General features: G+C 44.4%; 1 protein-coding gene across 1 annotated transcript in view; it reads right to left on the bottom strand.

Moving 5' to 3' along the window:
* Positions 1-16,631, bottom strand: part of LOC138261495 (glucagon receptor-like) — a 562,622-nt gene that overhangs the window by 125,114 nt on the left and 420,877 nt on the right. Inside the window, exons 9-10 of the mRNA XM_069210480.1 lie at positions 9,160-9,319; positions 8,791-8,851 (exon numbers count right to left, since the gene is read on the bottom strand). Of these exons, the coding sequence (XP_069066581.1) occupies positions 8,791-8,851; positions 9,160-9,319 (221 nt within the window). The remainder of the gene's footprint in view (positions 1-8,790; positions 8,852-9,159; positions 9,320-16,631) is intronic.

Below are 16,631 nucleotides of genomic sequence, written 5' to 3'. Positions count from 1 at the left end.
GAAGTGGGCCCAGTGCATCGCTGTCCAGTGCATCTCAAGCAGTAAGTCTATGGCTACCAGTTACCTTATAGCACTCTGCAATTCCCTGTCATATCCCAGCAATGCCAAGAGGGGCGCCGGTTCCAGTGGTTTGCCAACAATCTCACCCTGTTCCCTAAACACAGTGAACCAAACGACCGGCACTCTGGGACAGAATTAAGGCCCAAATTTATACTCGGTTTGCGCGAATTGGCATCATTTTTGTTTTACGCTAATTCAGCGCAAACCTAACTCCATATTTATATTTTGTCACCAGACATGTCTAGTGCCAAAGTTATGGAATTTACGTCATTTTGTGGACGTGAAAACCTACCTTGCGTCAATGAGATGCAAGGTAGGCGTTCCCGTCCAGGAAATGACGATATGGCCCTACTGCCATATTTATTCCCCCATGCTAAAATCTAGCATGGGGGGATGGGGCCTTAAATAATGGCGCTAAGCTTGCTTAGCGCCGGAATTTAATGTCTGGGTCAGGGCAGCTCGGGAGCGACTCTCTGTGAGTATCTGACTGTGTGTTACAATATGCCATGTCCTTGTGCCATTCCCTCAGAGTCGGAAGCGGGCCCAGTGCATCGTTGTCCAGTGCATCTCAAGCAGTAAGTCTATGGCTACCAGTTACCTTATAGCACTCTGCAATTCTCTGACATATCCCAGCAATGCCAATAGCGGCGCCGGTTCCAGTGGTTTGCCAACAATCGCACCCTGTTCCCTGAACACAGTGAACCAAACGGCCTGCACTCTGGGACAGAATTAAGGCCCATATTTATACTCGGTTTGCGCCAAATTGGAATCATTTTATTTTTACGCTAATTCAGCGCAAACCTAACTCCATATTTATATTTGTTTGTCACCAGACATTTCTAGTGCCAAAGTTATGGAATTTACGTCATTTTCTGGACGTGAAAACCGTCAATGAGATGCAAGGTAGGCGTTCCCGTCCAGGAAATGACGATATGGCCTTACTGCCATATTTATTCCCCCATGCTAAAATCTAGCATGGGGGATGGGGCCTTAAATAATGGCGCTAAGCTTGCTTAGCGCCGGAATTTAATGTCTGGGTCAGGGCAGGCTTTAGGGGACCTGTGGGCCTTTTTCCATGGTCAGAGACAATGGGAAGAGACCACAGGTGCCCTTCCCTGGCCCCAGGGACACCCTCACCTACCCCACCCACACCAGGAAGACAGCTAAGGATGGGGGGGACCCCATCTCAGGTAGGTAGAGGTATTTTATTTTATTTTTTCAAAGTGCCATGGGGGGCCTAACTTGGGCCCCCCTACATGGCACTGTGCCCAATGGTCACGCTCTGCGGACATAAGTCCCCTGTGCATGGCCATTGGGTCTGGGGGGCATAACTCCTGTCTTAACTGAGAAAGGAGTCATGTCCATGGGGTTCTAATGTCAGAAAATGACGCTAGTCTGGGCAGACCCATTTATTTTGCCTCTGCCCGTACTAGCGTCATCCTTTGCCACCAAACTCCCTGTTACCCCTACGCCTCCCCACCTGGCTAGCGTCCTTTTCCATGACGCTAGCTGGGCCTCAAAAAGCCAGATAGCATCATACAATAAATATGATGCCCGGCTGGTGTCTTGGCATGGCGCTAGCCGACCGTAAACTTTTTGATGCTGAAATGTGTTAGTGCAGTTCAGCATCAAAAAGTATAAATATGGGCCTTAGTGCGCAAATCCCACCACCACCTCATCACACCATATTGGAATAGTTGGACTGGTGTGTGGTACACTCTATTGACATATTTAAAGTGGAGGAGCCTGTATCTGCTATTCAATGAGATGGTCTTAACAACTGAGCAGCAATACTTCCATTGCCTGCCACTGATTATGATTCCCAGGTCCCTTTGCCATTCAAGCCTTGCCTTTGAGATACCAGTTCTTTGCGCCCCCTGTGGAAACACATATAGTCTCGCCATTATACGGGAGGGTGTAGCTGTTTGTAGAAGAGAGGACAGTGCCAGCACGGCTGGTGGCTCCATTACATCATCCCCCAACTAAGTCCGCAATGCATGACCTGCTTAATAAAAGTTAAATTGTATTAGGGTGGTGGACCCATCACACCACTCCCACACCACCTCCCAACCAGACGTTGCTCCACCACTAAAACAATCCCCCATCTGTTGTTTACCTAAGTCCTACAAAGCTTCTGGGGCTGTACGTTCCTGACCCACAGGGAACCACAGGCACCAGTCCAATGGGACATGGGGTGAGAATAGCAAGGACCCGACCTGTCTCTCCAGGAGGCGGTGCCAGGAGCAGAGTGTTACATTCAATGAGTCAAAGATGTCACACCGAATTGGACGATTAAACAGAGTCTGGGGTTAACGTATGCGGGCCACCGCATCCTTTCCTAGCCAGAGATGCTGCAAATTGCGTGGGCCATGAATCCAGGAATGGGTGAAGGGGGATTGCTCATTCCTGTAATATGTTTTTAGATCAGGGGCAATAACCCCAGTATTTTAAAGGAACCTCAGGGTCTCCCACCTATGGCTGCTTGCCCATCCATACCAGGTGGATCATCAGGGTGTGAATATTATCGAATGCCATCTGGGTCAAAAGTATCAGGATTTTTGTAAACAGAAAAAAGTGTTGGGCAGGACCACCATTTTCAAGATGACTACCCACCCAGTGAGCGACAGCGTCAGCCTAATCCAGCAGTCAACAGACTCTGACAATCTCTGCACTGCTCTGCCATAACTATCTAACATCACGACTGCCGGATCTGTGTGCACCTGAATCCCCAGACAGCATACTGGTTCTGTCGTCTACTGCAGTGGGTAGTCTAACACCACTGGTACCGTGGCTGGGGTGAGTGGGAATATAATGTACTTATCCCAATTTACACAAGGCCTGGAATGTACCCCGAACAGTACCACCTCTTGTAGGACTGTTGTTAGATTACGATCAGGCTCATCATGGGCATTAGCCGAGATTATTCAATTGTAGTTCAGGAATCGTAGCCCTCTGTGTGAGGAGTGTTTCTGAAGAGTTCAGTCCAATGGTGCAGCCACTGGGGTATAAAACACGGGAGATAGGGGGCAGCCCTGCCTGGTGCCCCTTGAAATGCCGATGGGAGCAGTGACCGAACCCATGCAGTTGGTTTTGTATAGAGCACCTTGACCAAATGAAGACATCGCCGACCCCTATACGTTGCAGGACTGCCAGCATGAAACCCCATTCGACTGAGTCAAATGCTTTTTCTGCATTGAGAAATACTGCTGTGACACGCACTCCAGTATATAAGCAAAACAGTGTTCTGAGATTAAACACTAAACTACACCCCAGAACAAAACTGGACTGCTCAGGGCCCATCACCACCCAGTAGTAGCGGAGCCAAACGATTAACCAGGACCTTCGCATACATTTTGGTATCTAAGTTTGACAGCGGACTACCAGCAGGGCCTTGCACATTGTGGGGGGCATGCAACCCTCTCCGATTATTTCCTCATACAACGTGACCAAGTGTGGGATGAGCTGATCCTGGTAAGCCTTATAGAAGGCCAATGTGAGGACATTGGTGCCTGACGCCATCCCTGACACACATCTTTGAGCACAATGTGTATCTCCAAAGGGTGCAGCAGAACCATTTCATTGCTATATGCACAAGATAGTCCAGTGCTATCATTAAAGACAAGACCTATACAGGTCAGCTTAACACATGCGGAAACTCTCAAGACCTGGTCAGCTGCACTCAGAATCAACCCCTACTGCACTTCCATGATTGCATCATGTTCCTGCTGAGGATGCAGCAGTGCACCTAGAACACCACCAGGCGTTCAACCTCCCTGTACTTGTGTGCAACAGCATACTTGGTTCACCTCGCTCTGTGCTATTTTGTGGTATTCATCCATCTTAGCCCTAATGGTGCCTAGAAGGCCCAAATCAGCTATCTCCCTGTGACGTCTTTCCAAGTCTGCAATCTCCGTTTCCAGTCGCCGCAGGCTTCTGCGCAGCGCCTTAAGGACCCAATTATTTCTATACAAGGTAAAGCCCCATGTTTAGACACTGAATGCTTCCCATACTGTCGCAAACCTGTCGACTGACCCTACATTGGTGATGAAGAACTCCTCTATTGCCTATGCTAGTTCCTACCAAAACGTGGCATCCAATAGCGAATACAGAGGAAATCACCATGTAAACGTCGGCCGCTGTGGGTTTTACAGTGCTAGCTCCAGAAAAAACTGCAAATGGTCAGAGTGTGTGCGTGGCCTGCACCAATGTACTTGTGGAACTAATAGCTGTGATGCCAACCAGTAATTAATACCGGTGTGTATATCATGTACAGACGAGTAATGAGAGTACCCTGACCTGGTGGGGATTCAGTAGTGCCAAGTATCTACTAAGCCCCCATGAGATGCTATATTTGTAATAGCATGAGCTGCTGCCAACGGCTGCCTGGTTGATCCTCTGGAGCAATCCCATTTAGGACAAAACCCACAGTTAAAATCGCCACCTCATATTTGCTGAAGGTCACCCCATTGCACCAGCTGGGCAATGAGTGTGTGGTAGAATTGTGGGTCATCATGGCTGGGCCCATACACCCAACCAACAAGACTGCTAGGTCATCTTAAAGCAGCATGCGACTAGGTATCTGCCTCTCTGATCTATCTGGACCTCCTGTAGCTGGACACCCAAACTCCTACGAGCCCAGATGAGGAAACCCCTGGCATGTGAAGTGAAGTCTGCCACGCAACTAAGGCCCTGCATTCTGCGCTGTGTAAACGCTCCACTACCTGGTGCAAGATAAGTCTTTTGTAGGATGGCAACATCCACCTTGTTCCTCTTTAACTAAGCTACCACCTTGCATATTTTCATGTAATTGTTTAGCTCCCTGACATTCCACATCATGAGGCATAGCAGCGGGCGCCTTGGAGGTCCTGCTGCTGCGCTCCGCAAATCATCTGCCATCAGCAAACTGTCTCGTACTAGCAAACACTCCTTACTCAGCATGATTAAATGCTCATAGCCAACATCCGCCCTAAAGGAACTGCTGCATGGTAAAGTACCCACCTCCTCTACCACACTGTGAATTCCCACAACTTGCACAGTGAATGAGTTCTCATCCTTATGCCATCCTTACCCCCTCAAGTGCAATCCTGGATAGAATTAAGTGGTGCACACACGGGCACAGATGTTGCCCGGCCTGCCTCTCTGTGACTCTAATAGCTATGTATCATACATACAGTGTGCCTAAAGCCATAAAAATAACATCACAAACATTACTGTTCCAGCCTCAACCTCCATTGCACTCTAACACTGCGGGGGCTGTGCACAGTCACTGATGAGCCCAAAACACGTTCAGCCTCACAGGTATAACACAGGAACCCTCTTACCATGCTTTATCGTTGTTATCTCTTGCAGGTCCATGCAATGCTGCCAGCTCCTGCCAGTCTGCCAAGGGAAGAGGAAGACAGCTCGATCCCACCAAATTTCCCTGTTAAAGAGCAGCGTCCTTCAATCAGTGCAGTCACAGGAGCGTCCAGGATAGAGTGTTGAAGCCTCTGGCTAGTGGAGCTCAGTTTCAGTCCTCCAAGTCCGCAAGTTGTCTGCATCATTGTTGTCCATCCTTGGGGAGTGGTGTCAGGCCCCAGTCATCTCCTGCCGTTTGATGAACTGCTGCAGTTGCTTCACGTTAGCAAAGATTGTCACCTTGCTGTTGACCAACACGTGCAGCCACGCAGGGTAGAGTATGCTATATTTCATTTGCAGCTCTTGCAATCGGTGCTTGGCCTGGATGAACTGCCTCTATGCCTACTGCAACTGCTGGTTGGAATCCAGGTAGACAGCTCGGAGCCCTCATATCACAGTACTTTCAATTCACGTACCTTCCGGAGCATCGCATCCCAATCCCTGCAGTTCAATCGTCTTGGGATAGTAGGGTGCGGGCAGGTCCCGGAACTGGGTGTGGGGCCAGCTGGCGATGGGCACGATCCACACTGAAAATGTCAGAAAATGTATCTCACCCTAGTTGGTCCGTCAGAAGTTGTTCTACATAACTTTCCATGTTTTCTATGTTGGTGGACTCTGCGACGCCTACTATTCTGAGGTTGTTCCTGTGTGAGCATGGCCTCAAGGTCCTCAATCTTAGACGGCAATGTGAGCAGGAGCTTATCCATCTTCTTCTGGGGAGGTGACATTGTGACTTGTTCTTTTTCAGCTTGTGAGACTCGACTTTCCTCCATGTTTAGGTACTCAGTGTGCTTGCCCAGTCTCTCAAACATGCGATCCATTCTGAATGTGAGGGTGTCTATCTTGCCATCTATTTTCATGAGACTGTGCTGCATTGCTGTAAGGATCTGCTTCAGGTCCATGTCCGTCTCTGCGCTGGATTACTCACTTCCAGTCTGAGACTGTTAAGCAATCATAACAGGCCTTGGGTGTTTTCTGGATTTCACCCTCTGGCACCCTAGATGGGGGCTGAAGCGGCGAGGATGGGCATGCAAACATCCCAGACCTTCACAGAGGCACAGCTAGAGACAGTACGGCCAACAGATGACTGTCCAGCTCACATCGATTGTTTGCTGTGCAGCTTGTCCACAACTTGCGTCGCCAGCACAGTCCCCTTAGCGCTCACCCACTATATGCTAATGGTTGTAGGGAAGGCACCCTGCACAACATGTAGAAGGGGGCAATCTCACTAGCTCAATTGCTTATACCTCTACAGTTCACCTTTGAGGGGTTCATCCCACTTACAATGCATTTGTGCTTATAAATAATCCTCATGGGTAAATGATCTAGCAGCTCTTTCAGTGCACTCTCCCTAAATGTGAGTAGGCTCAGTAGTGTAATTACAGTCACTTTGTTCAGTGCTTTAGAACATGTTTCATTGTAGCATATGAGGAGCCCACTCCTACCAACAGGCCCCCTTGTACTCCACTGTTGTTGCACTCCCTCCCCCTGGGTCCTCCTTCCACCATGGCCACTTGACTGCTGAAGTATAGTGGCGGGAGTCGGCCGGCACTTACTGCTGCTGATCTGCAGGGAGCTACTTCGCTTGGGCGGCTTCCCATCCAGCAGCAACTTCTTCCTTTGGACGCACCGCTGATAGTCCCCATAGGCACAGGTTTCACTTGGTAGGCCCACAGCAATTGTATTCTCTCCTCCCCCGGTGGCTAAGCCCAGTCACACAGCCCACCACTCCTGCCACACCCAGGCAGCTGCCGCAGATGTCCACAGACCTTCACCTCAGAGGGCTCTGCACCACAGGCATGCACGTGGCCTTTGATGCTCCCAACCTGTCCAGAACTCACAACCTCCAGGTAGGCCATGGACAGCCACCTTGATCTTGCCACACCTCCGAAAGCACAATTTTAAAGCAAATATTGTTATGCCATGTAGGGGCTATTACAGCAAGTGGTCACAGCTGGGTTTTGCAATGTTTATGCACCAGGGTTATGTCAGTTCTTAAAAACGGCCAAAGGAGCATGCCTAGTTTGCGGCCATTTTCTAGCCCAGCAAGCCCCAGCCCCTATATCTGGCTACTTCTCTGTAAATTCTTGTATACGGCTTTGTGATCATCTTCCTAAAATATTCCAACATATCCTCAAGATTGGACACTGTTACTAATGCATTTCTGTGGAGCTCCTTACATTACCTCTGTATTGTGGGGACATTTCTTAAGCTGTTGAAAATCTGAATGCTTGCCCTTCTGTGAAATTGTCCTCTATCAAGAACAGGTGCCTACTACTCTATCGACGCCTTTAAGGGGTTAGACTTAAGGCCATATCATAATTTAACGTAGAATGTAATGTTAAATACTTTTCAAAGAGAAAAGAACTTAGAGCACCTGATTGCCCTCAAGTGTGTTTGAATGTTTTAACCCTAGATATTCGGTTGTTAAGCAGCTAGTAACGTGTTGCAGTAAGGCCAATTCCTAGAACATGGTATACAGGCGCAAACGTGACCAGAAAATACTCTTGATGAGACAGGAGGATTTCCTATCCTTATAATATCTGAGTGGTGAGGGGGCTGTACATGGTATTGTACTTTGTATTTGTGTTTTATGAATCATTATGCAGGTGATTAAAACCTTTACTTGATAAAAAGAGCACGAATACAATTGTAAAAAACAAATAAAAGACTGCGCGTCAGCCCAAAGACAAGCGTATCTTAATACAGCAGTGTGCTTTCAAAGTCGTCTCGATATCATGAGTCGTAGAAAGCACACAAGAGTCAGGCGATCTCTCCAGTAATTGCCGTTAATTGTCCAAAATATGCCAGAAATAACGATCCAGTGCCTAAGAAGTATAAATGGAGTAAGGGAAGCCCGCAGCACATACATGGCATTGTACTGCGAGCTATTATCATTGATATAGCAAGTCAGACCTCGAGCGAGACACGGAAGCGTTTTGTTGGGTGGTGGCATGCTGCTCTGTAGGTTGTGTTTGGTTGGGGTGATGTAGGCTTTTACCTTAGCCTTGGTCTTTGGTGCTGTGCCTGATGACCAGGTTGGGCTCTTGTCCTACTGTGACTCGCCGAGCGCCGTGAGCAGTGAAGTAAAGAGCTGTGAGAGATTGAAATCTTAAACTTATATGACTTTGTTGTGTTTGATTGGAACAGCGTATGTTTGCAGTGTGGGCTATGTGGGTAGTGTTTTGGTGTTGTGCACGATTGTGCGAGTCTGCTCATACTATGCTCCTGATGATGTCCTCACATGATGTCCCAGCCAATGAGTACTGAGCTTATAATGAGTTAGTGATAGCTGCACATTTGCTCGTGCCTGTTATCCCTGGCTGTACTTACTCTGCGTTCTCTTTCAGATACTTCGCAGCCATCCAGGGAACCACAAACACTACCGGTGTACCTACAATTGACAAAGACTACATTGTTAAAAACAAAGAAGACAGATGTCCAAAACCAATGGTGTAAACTTGACATTCTTCACATTAGTAAAACATCCTTCTCCTATAAATCTGTGTAAATATCGACTGCCTGCGTCATCACCAAGACTGTGACAAGACCAAAATAGTAGGCACTGTAATCGCAGCAGCTCCTTGGTGTTGCAACACCCTTGAGCTGACCTTATCGTGTTCCTTATTCTTTGAAGTTTTTACTAAAATTTCCATACTTAACAACCAAATGTTCATAGAAAGTTAGTTGTTTTTTGCTCACCCCAGCCCAGGTACAGGTACAGAGTGTAGTAATTTTTCTCTGAAAACACTGCTCCTATGAGAAGCTTGTACAGATAGACGGCCTCCACCAGGAACCAGTAGTGATTGGCCAAAATGCAATATTGCATCACGACCTGAGCCACACGACAGCCAATAGCAGCCTAGCGAGAAGAAACCAAAATAGAGATTAAAATGAGATTATCAACTGTTATACAAACAAATGACAATGACAACAAGCTTCGAATTAAGTGAGAGAATAATGAATCAAAGCCTAAACAATGTCACAGGAATGTATGGGCCTTTTCACTATCAATCCCAATCTTTCTGCCACCAGGAACAGATGTCTTGCGAGGCGACTCCACTAATTAAACCCACCTTCTACTCTCTATGCCTTCTAAGACAACAGGGGTAGCAACTACTTTGTACCTCCGCCCTCACATGGACTCTCAACCTGAAGTACGCAACCTCTCAAGAGTGCCAAAGCATCATGAATAAACTGCACAGGACACTTGAACCAAAGTCACTTGAATGGCAGATGGATGGATCTGATCAGCTCTATAAAAAAGAACATTTAGCCTCGGGAGTATGTAGTTTAAAGCATTTATTCGCTGTTCTTTAGGGCATTCCAGAAATTATAAAATGAACAGACACACATAAGGAACACTGTGATTTTTACACTAAGGCCCATATTTATACTTTTTGACGCAAACCAGCAGAAATTTTACCCCCGGCCAACGCCATTCCTACGCGTCATGTGGGTGCCTTATTTAAGGAATGACGTTAGCCGGTGCTGCGGGCTGGCCAGAGTAAAAAAAACTGACTCAAACCACGCAGGGCCGGCGTAGGGGGATATGGGGGTTGTGCGTCAAAAAATGGTGCAAGTCAGGTTTGAGGCAAAAATCATGCCTCAAACCGGACTTGCGCCATTTTTTGACGCACAACCCCCAATTAAATGACTCCTGTCTTAGCAAAGACAGGAGTCATGCCCCCTTGCCCAATGGCCATGCCCAGGGGACTTCTGTCCCCTGGGCATGGCTATTGGGCATAGTGGCATGTAGGGGGCCCCAAATTAGGCCCCCCTATGCCACTTAAAAAAAAAAAAGAATAAATACTTACCCCAACTTACCTGTACTTACCTGGGATGGATCCCCCCATCCATGGTGTCCTCCAGGGGTGGGCGAGGGTGGCAAGGGGTGTCCCTGGGGGCAGGGAAAGGCACCTCTGGACTCCTTTCAAGGTCAGAGACCATGGAAGTGTGCCCACAGATCCCTTAACGCCTGCCCTGACCCAGGCGTTAAAACAGCGCACATCAGGCTGTGTGCCATTTTTTAAGGCCCGCCCTCTCCTGTGCGTCAAAATGAAATAGGAGTATAAATAAGGCACACAGGCCTTAAAGTAACGTTTTGGGCGGGAACGCCTACCTAGCATGTCATTAACACAAGGCAGTTTCCCGCATCCAAAAAATGACTCAAACGGAGGAATTTTGACATCTGTGGGCTCGGGCGTCAAAGTTTAAATATGGGGCAAGGTTTGCGCTGAATGTGTGTCAAAAGTTTTGACGCACATTTGGCGCAAACAGACTATAAATATGCCCCTAAGAGACCCAAAGGTTGCTTGGTGCAAGGTAGAGCAAGGTGACTCAAAATGTAGCATCAATTTATCTACCATTAAAAAGGAACCCAGAGCACAAACTAAAGTAGTAAATCTTGGCCAGGAGTATTGTTTTGCTCCTGAAGCCTCTCTTTATTTCGATGTACAGCACTCAAAGCTGTGTGACAGACTCCTATCCTAGTCTTTTGGTTTAACTGATTGTCACTTTCCAACTTTTCCACTTCCATACTTATCTAAAATGCCCCCAATCCTTTCCCCATTGGGTTATTGGATGTTCAAGGAGTCAGATGTATTATTGCCTCTGCAATGCAAGCAACAATAGAGGAAGTGTTCCACTTTGCAGGGGTCAGATTTACTACAACCACTACAATGTAAATAACAGTAGGGAATGTGCTGGTCTTTGGAGGAGTCATATTTAATACTCCCACTCCAACATAAGCAACAGTATGGAAAGTTTTGGACTTCGGAGTAGTTAGATTTCCTATTCCTACTTGAAACTGAGCAACTAGTGGAAGAGTATTCGACTTTGGAGGAGTCAGATTTACTATTCCCATTCTAAACTGAGCAGCAGTAAGGAAGGTGTTCGACTTTGAGGTGCCATATTTACTAGGCCAGTTCAGCGTAAGCGACAGTAGGGAAAGTGTTGAACTTTGGAAGGATCACATTTACTATTCTCATTTCAACATAAACAGTAGGGAAAGTGCTGGACCTAGTAGTGGTCATATTTACTATTCACACTTCAAACTGAGTAACAGTGGGAAAGTGTTGGACTTTGAGGGGCTCAGATTTACTAATCCCACTTAATACTAAATATTGATAAAATAAATAAACATACAATATATTTTGACAAATATTTAAAATATGTATTATTTTTGACATCATATAATTTATAAAAATATTAAAAACTAAAATGACTAAATTAATAATTACATTTAGAAAGAATTAAAAATAAATGTACAAATTAAGAACATTAAAGAATACATTTAAAATATGTTTCACTGCATTACCTTAAAACACCTGCACTCACAAAATAAATAAAAATGTTAGATAAAATTACAATACACAACAAATAAAAAAATAATAGTGTTATGAAATTATTATAATAAAAAAAGTAAAACATAATACAGCCAAATAATATGTGAACTATTTAAAAATGAAATACATTACACAATCAATTAATTAACTAATTAACCAGTTATTTAAAATAATTAATTTTTGATATCTAAGAAATAATTTGAAAGACAAATATTTTACCTAATTAATATTCACATTAACAAATTAAAATTAAATTAAAAGTTGTATAATAAACTATTTTTAAACGGTTAAAATAAATATAAAAATGTTTCCACCCTGTATTCCTACAAATCCAAAAGCCCACAAATAAATAAATACATTCCTATAAAATAACAAAAAACTTTCCATATACTACTAAAAAATACAAATTATTAGAGCTGCACAACATTAAAATAAGGAGAACCTGTAGCACAAAAACTAATAAAACACAACAAAAGATTTTAGAGATGATATTGTATACAGCTATATATAAAAAACAACATTAAAATCCTTAGACAATTATATTCTTACCTTAAGTGTTCTGTCCCACTATATTTTTGATTTAACAATATTTTTTGACAAAATATGTGTCAATTGCAACTTTGGAAACAATATTATGGCCCAACCCTGCATTATATAAATGATTTTAGTAGCTTTGAATAACCTGACATTCTTACATGGTGTGAAAGAAGTAACCCATGGCTTTGTAGCATCTTAAAACTGTTCTGGCGCATCCCCTCCATATTTTCCATTACCTCTCAGGTGTGTAACAAACTCTTTAAAAATATTTAAATTGGGCAAAGGGGAGTCTGGATGATATCCCAATTGCATAGCCACTGTCATTGCCTCTATACAGTCCTTGTCTCCCAAATCACCCAAGTCTTGTTGCCATCTATTGCTGAGGTGTCTTAGTGGGTCCAGTGTATTCGTCAGAGCTCTATACATCCTTAAAATGCCTTTCCTTTCAAACTGTCCTATTACTAATTTTGATTCAATGGGATTAAACTTGAGAATACGTCCAACCCACTTTTATACCAATACAGTTCATGTCACAGCTGTAATTAGATGTGGAGCTATTTAAATTGGGAAAAGGGAAGTCTGGATGATATCCGAATTGCATAGCCACTGTCATTGCCGCTCTACAGTCCTTGTCTCCCAAATCAGCCAAGTCTTGTTGCCAATACAGTTCATGTCACAGCTGTAATTAGCTGTGAAGATATTTAAATTGGGCAAAGGGGAGTCTGGATGATATCCCAATTGCATAGCCACTGTCGTTGCCTCAATACAGTCCTTGTCTCCCAAATTACCCAAGTCTTGTTGCCATCTATTGCTGAGGTGTTTTAGCGGGTCCAGTGTATTAGTCCGAGATCTATACATCCTTAAAATGCCTTTCCTTTCAAACTGTCCTATTACTAATTTTGATTCAGTGGGATTAAACTTGAGAATACGGTCCAACCCACTTTTATACCAATACAGTTCATGTCACAGCTGTAATTAGCTGTCTGGGCACCTACACACCCCCCAAGCTTTGAAATCCTGGTCAGGTCCCAGGGCTGAAAGCCCTCCAATTGGGTCTCGAGAGAAACCTCATGCTAGGCCACAGTGGTATTGCACTTGTTAGTACACTACCCCATGTATTCCATTTTAGTACTGAATGCAATATTCAGGTTCTTTGATATATAGCTGGTCTAAAAGGCAGGACTCTGCTATGGACTAACCAGTCTTCCAGCAGGTTCAATTCTTCCTTCAAAAACCCAAACTTTTATTGGAATTAACTCTGTTGCCCTATAATATAGCTTTAGATCCTCCAACTTCAGTCCACCATCATATAGCGACTGCATACATTCGTTGAAAGATACCTTTGGGGGCCCACACCCTAAGATGAGTTTATCACCAGGGGAAAGTGTTGTAGTGTGTACAATAGTTGAGGCAGTGAAATCATCTTAAATAATATGTCTTTAACCATTAGCAAGAGTGACAATTTGCAATATTCATTTCCTAATTTAATCGTATGCCTCCTGAGAATAAATGCCTAAATATTAAAAAATTCTCCAGTGATTCGTATTTCTACTATGTACTGAAGTTTGAATGGCCCTCTCTCTTGAGTGCGAAAATATGGGTCTCTCCCAATTTAAACCATAAACCCAGAGGATTGGCATTAAACTACGAATGGATAATTTGAGCTTCATATAATTACATTTTGCCTTCATATCCTCCCTTCCACTTAATAGCCAAGATCTGCATTTCCTGTCATATCCATTCTGTGAGAAGCTCTGTAACTAAGGTGAACAAAAGTGGGAATTGGATACCTGTGCCACGTTCCAGGTTCAATCGGTAGGGAACTGAAAGCACTCCGTTAACTCCAATTTGCGCCTAGAGTGAGAAATACAGTAATCGAACATAGGCACACACAGAGTGGCAATGCTCATTTTTTCCAAGATCTGGTGAAGAACTAACAGTTTATGGAATCAGAAGCTTTCTCAAAGTCCACAAGCACTAATGTGGTTGAGTCCTGAATTTAATCTATGGTATCCAGTGCCACCTGCATTTGTGTGATACAATGGCGGATACCAGCCTGGCATAAAGCCATTTTAATTTTGACTAATCAATGATGGATGAATTTTGACCAACCTGTGGGTGGGATCTCTGCAAGGATTATTGCTTCAATATTAATTAGCAAGGTTGGTCTGCATGAGGAATATTGGGCAGAGGATTTATCTGGTTTTAGTATGAAGGCCATAGTGGCTCAGTAGAGAGCCTATGAAAATGCACTTGCTCTGTAAGGCCTTTTCAGATATGTCTTTTAAATGGGGACTAGATGTGAGACAATCTTTTCAAGAGATTCTAATGGGAACTCACTGTAGCCGGAAGTACCCCTTTAAAGTACCATGAACAACGTCTAACAACACAACTAATCTATCTTTGTCCTGTAGTCTAATAACGGATATGTTGTTTATTATTGGGCATTCATGTTCTGGAGAGGGGTGTCTGTTTTCTAGCTTGTAGCTTTCTATAGTACTTTGCAAATACTTATGTGATTTCCTAAGAGTTTGTTACTTGTTCTATTAGCTGATCTTAACTTTTAGCAAATTTCTTAGGTTCTACCTCCTGATTGAGCACACAATAAGTGAATTTGATGTTTTTTGTACCTACTTCATGAGTTATGGGTTGGGTCGATACTCATGCAGGTTTTGCCCAGTCCAGAAATCACTTTAAGGCTTTTCTAGCAGCCTCTAGTTGACAAAATATGTCTTTGTTATATGCCAATGCATATTGTTTTCTCAGTGAAGGGATAATGCTGTCCTGGGGGACGTGTCCCCGTTCTTGATCTATCCTTAATCCATCATGAGGAAAATTGCCTTTGCTTGGATGACTGTTTTGAAAGCCTCCCATAATGTAATCTTAGAAGACACAGATTGCTTGTTTGATTGAAGCTATTGTTCAATCACTTCCGTGAGGATTTAAAAAAAAAATCTTCATTTTGTTTCCAACAGGTTTTTAAACGCTGTTGTTCTCCTAAACCTTGGTGTGGTGGTAAAGAGGTACTTCTGTTGGAGAATGATCCAAGAGGTATCTAGGTTGCATTCATCACCCAAGTGCCACTGTCATCTCAGAAGCCTGGATGAAGAAATAGTCTATTCTAGAATGGGAGCAATGTGTACTTGGAGTAATATGCGTACTCTATTCTCTGGGTCACTTAGTTATTACTCCTTAATATTTCCTTCTTCCCCATCCTCAGTCTCCCATTCTCAGACTTTGAAGGGGCCATATTTACCATTCCCACTCCATTGTAAGCAACAGTAGGGAAAGTATTGGAATTTGGATGGGTCAGATCTATTTTTCCCACTCCAAAGTAAACAGCTATAGGGAAAGTGTACTATTTAGGAGTCAGATTTACTATTCCCACTCCACCCTAAGCAACAGTATGTAAAGTGTTTGGCTTTGGAGGGCCAAAAGTACTACTATCACTCCAGTGTACAAAAAGTTTGGGCTATGTAAAGCTCAAATGTACTATTCTTTCACCTAAATTAAATTGAGAAAAGCTAAAATGAAGAAAGCTAAAATATATTTCCACAAATAAATACACAAATGTATACATATTCACTCAAAAAACCCAAAGGTTACCGGAACGTTATAGTTAGGCTCTGAATTTACTTGCACAAAACCATAGGAATTCAGCAGTTATGGTGAGTTATTTCAAGTATAAATGACCCCTGCGGTCCCAGCCAGTGCCCTACCTCCTGCGGGAGCCGGCATTGCTGTTTTTCAACAGGGGATTGCGGAGTAAACACACTTGTTTTGCCTTTACAGAGCCCACGAATTAGGATCATTTGTACTTTCCAGAAGTGGAGCTTCAACTGGGGCACCTGCTACGTTTATATTTGTAAGTGCTTCCTGCTGAGGTTTAATTTCTGTGAAATGAGCATCATGGTCAGAACAGAAGCTCACCTGCTCTTTTATTCAACAAGAGTCCACAGTTTGCAAACAATGTCTACCCACCTGGAGCACTTTATACTGGTTAGTTAGTAAGTGCTACCTTGTTGTGTAAATGTGCAGTGTAGGCGAGGGTGACTGTGCGTCCTCCTTCCCCGGCCGATTTCGGCCCCCAGGACCCTATCCTTCAGGATCCTCCAGAGTTCCATGGGGAGAGGGGATGTGACAACACTCTCCTGTCCGATCTCGGCCCCTGGGAGCCCATCCTCTGGGGCCCGGTCACATCTCCTGGGTGCCCCACAGGGCACCCAGTGTGCAATGGGACTGCGGGGGAAGCTTGAAGGCCCCCGCGGTCCTAGCAAGTACCCCGCTTCC

The sequence above is a fragment of the Pleurodeles waltl genome, chromosome 10 (genome assembly GCF_031143425.1).
Source record: "Pleurodeles waltl isolate 20211129_DDA chromosome 10, aPleWal1.hap1.20221129, whole genome shotgun sequence".
In the NCBI taxonomy this organism is placed as follows: domain Eukaryota; kingdom Metazoa; phylum Chordata; class Amphibia; order Caudata; family Salamandridae; genus Pleurodeles; species Pleurodeles waltl.
The sequence above is the reverse complement of the archived record's forward strand: the minus strand, read 5'-3'. Positions and strand labels throughout refer to the sequence as shown.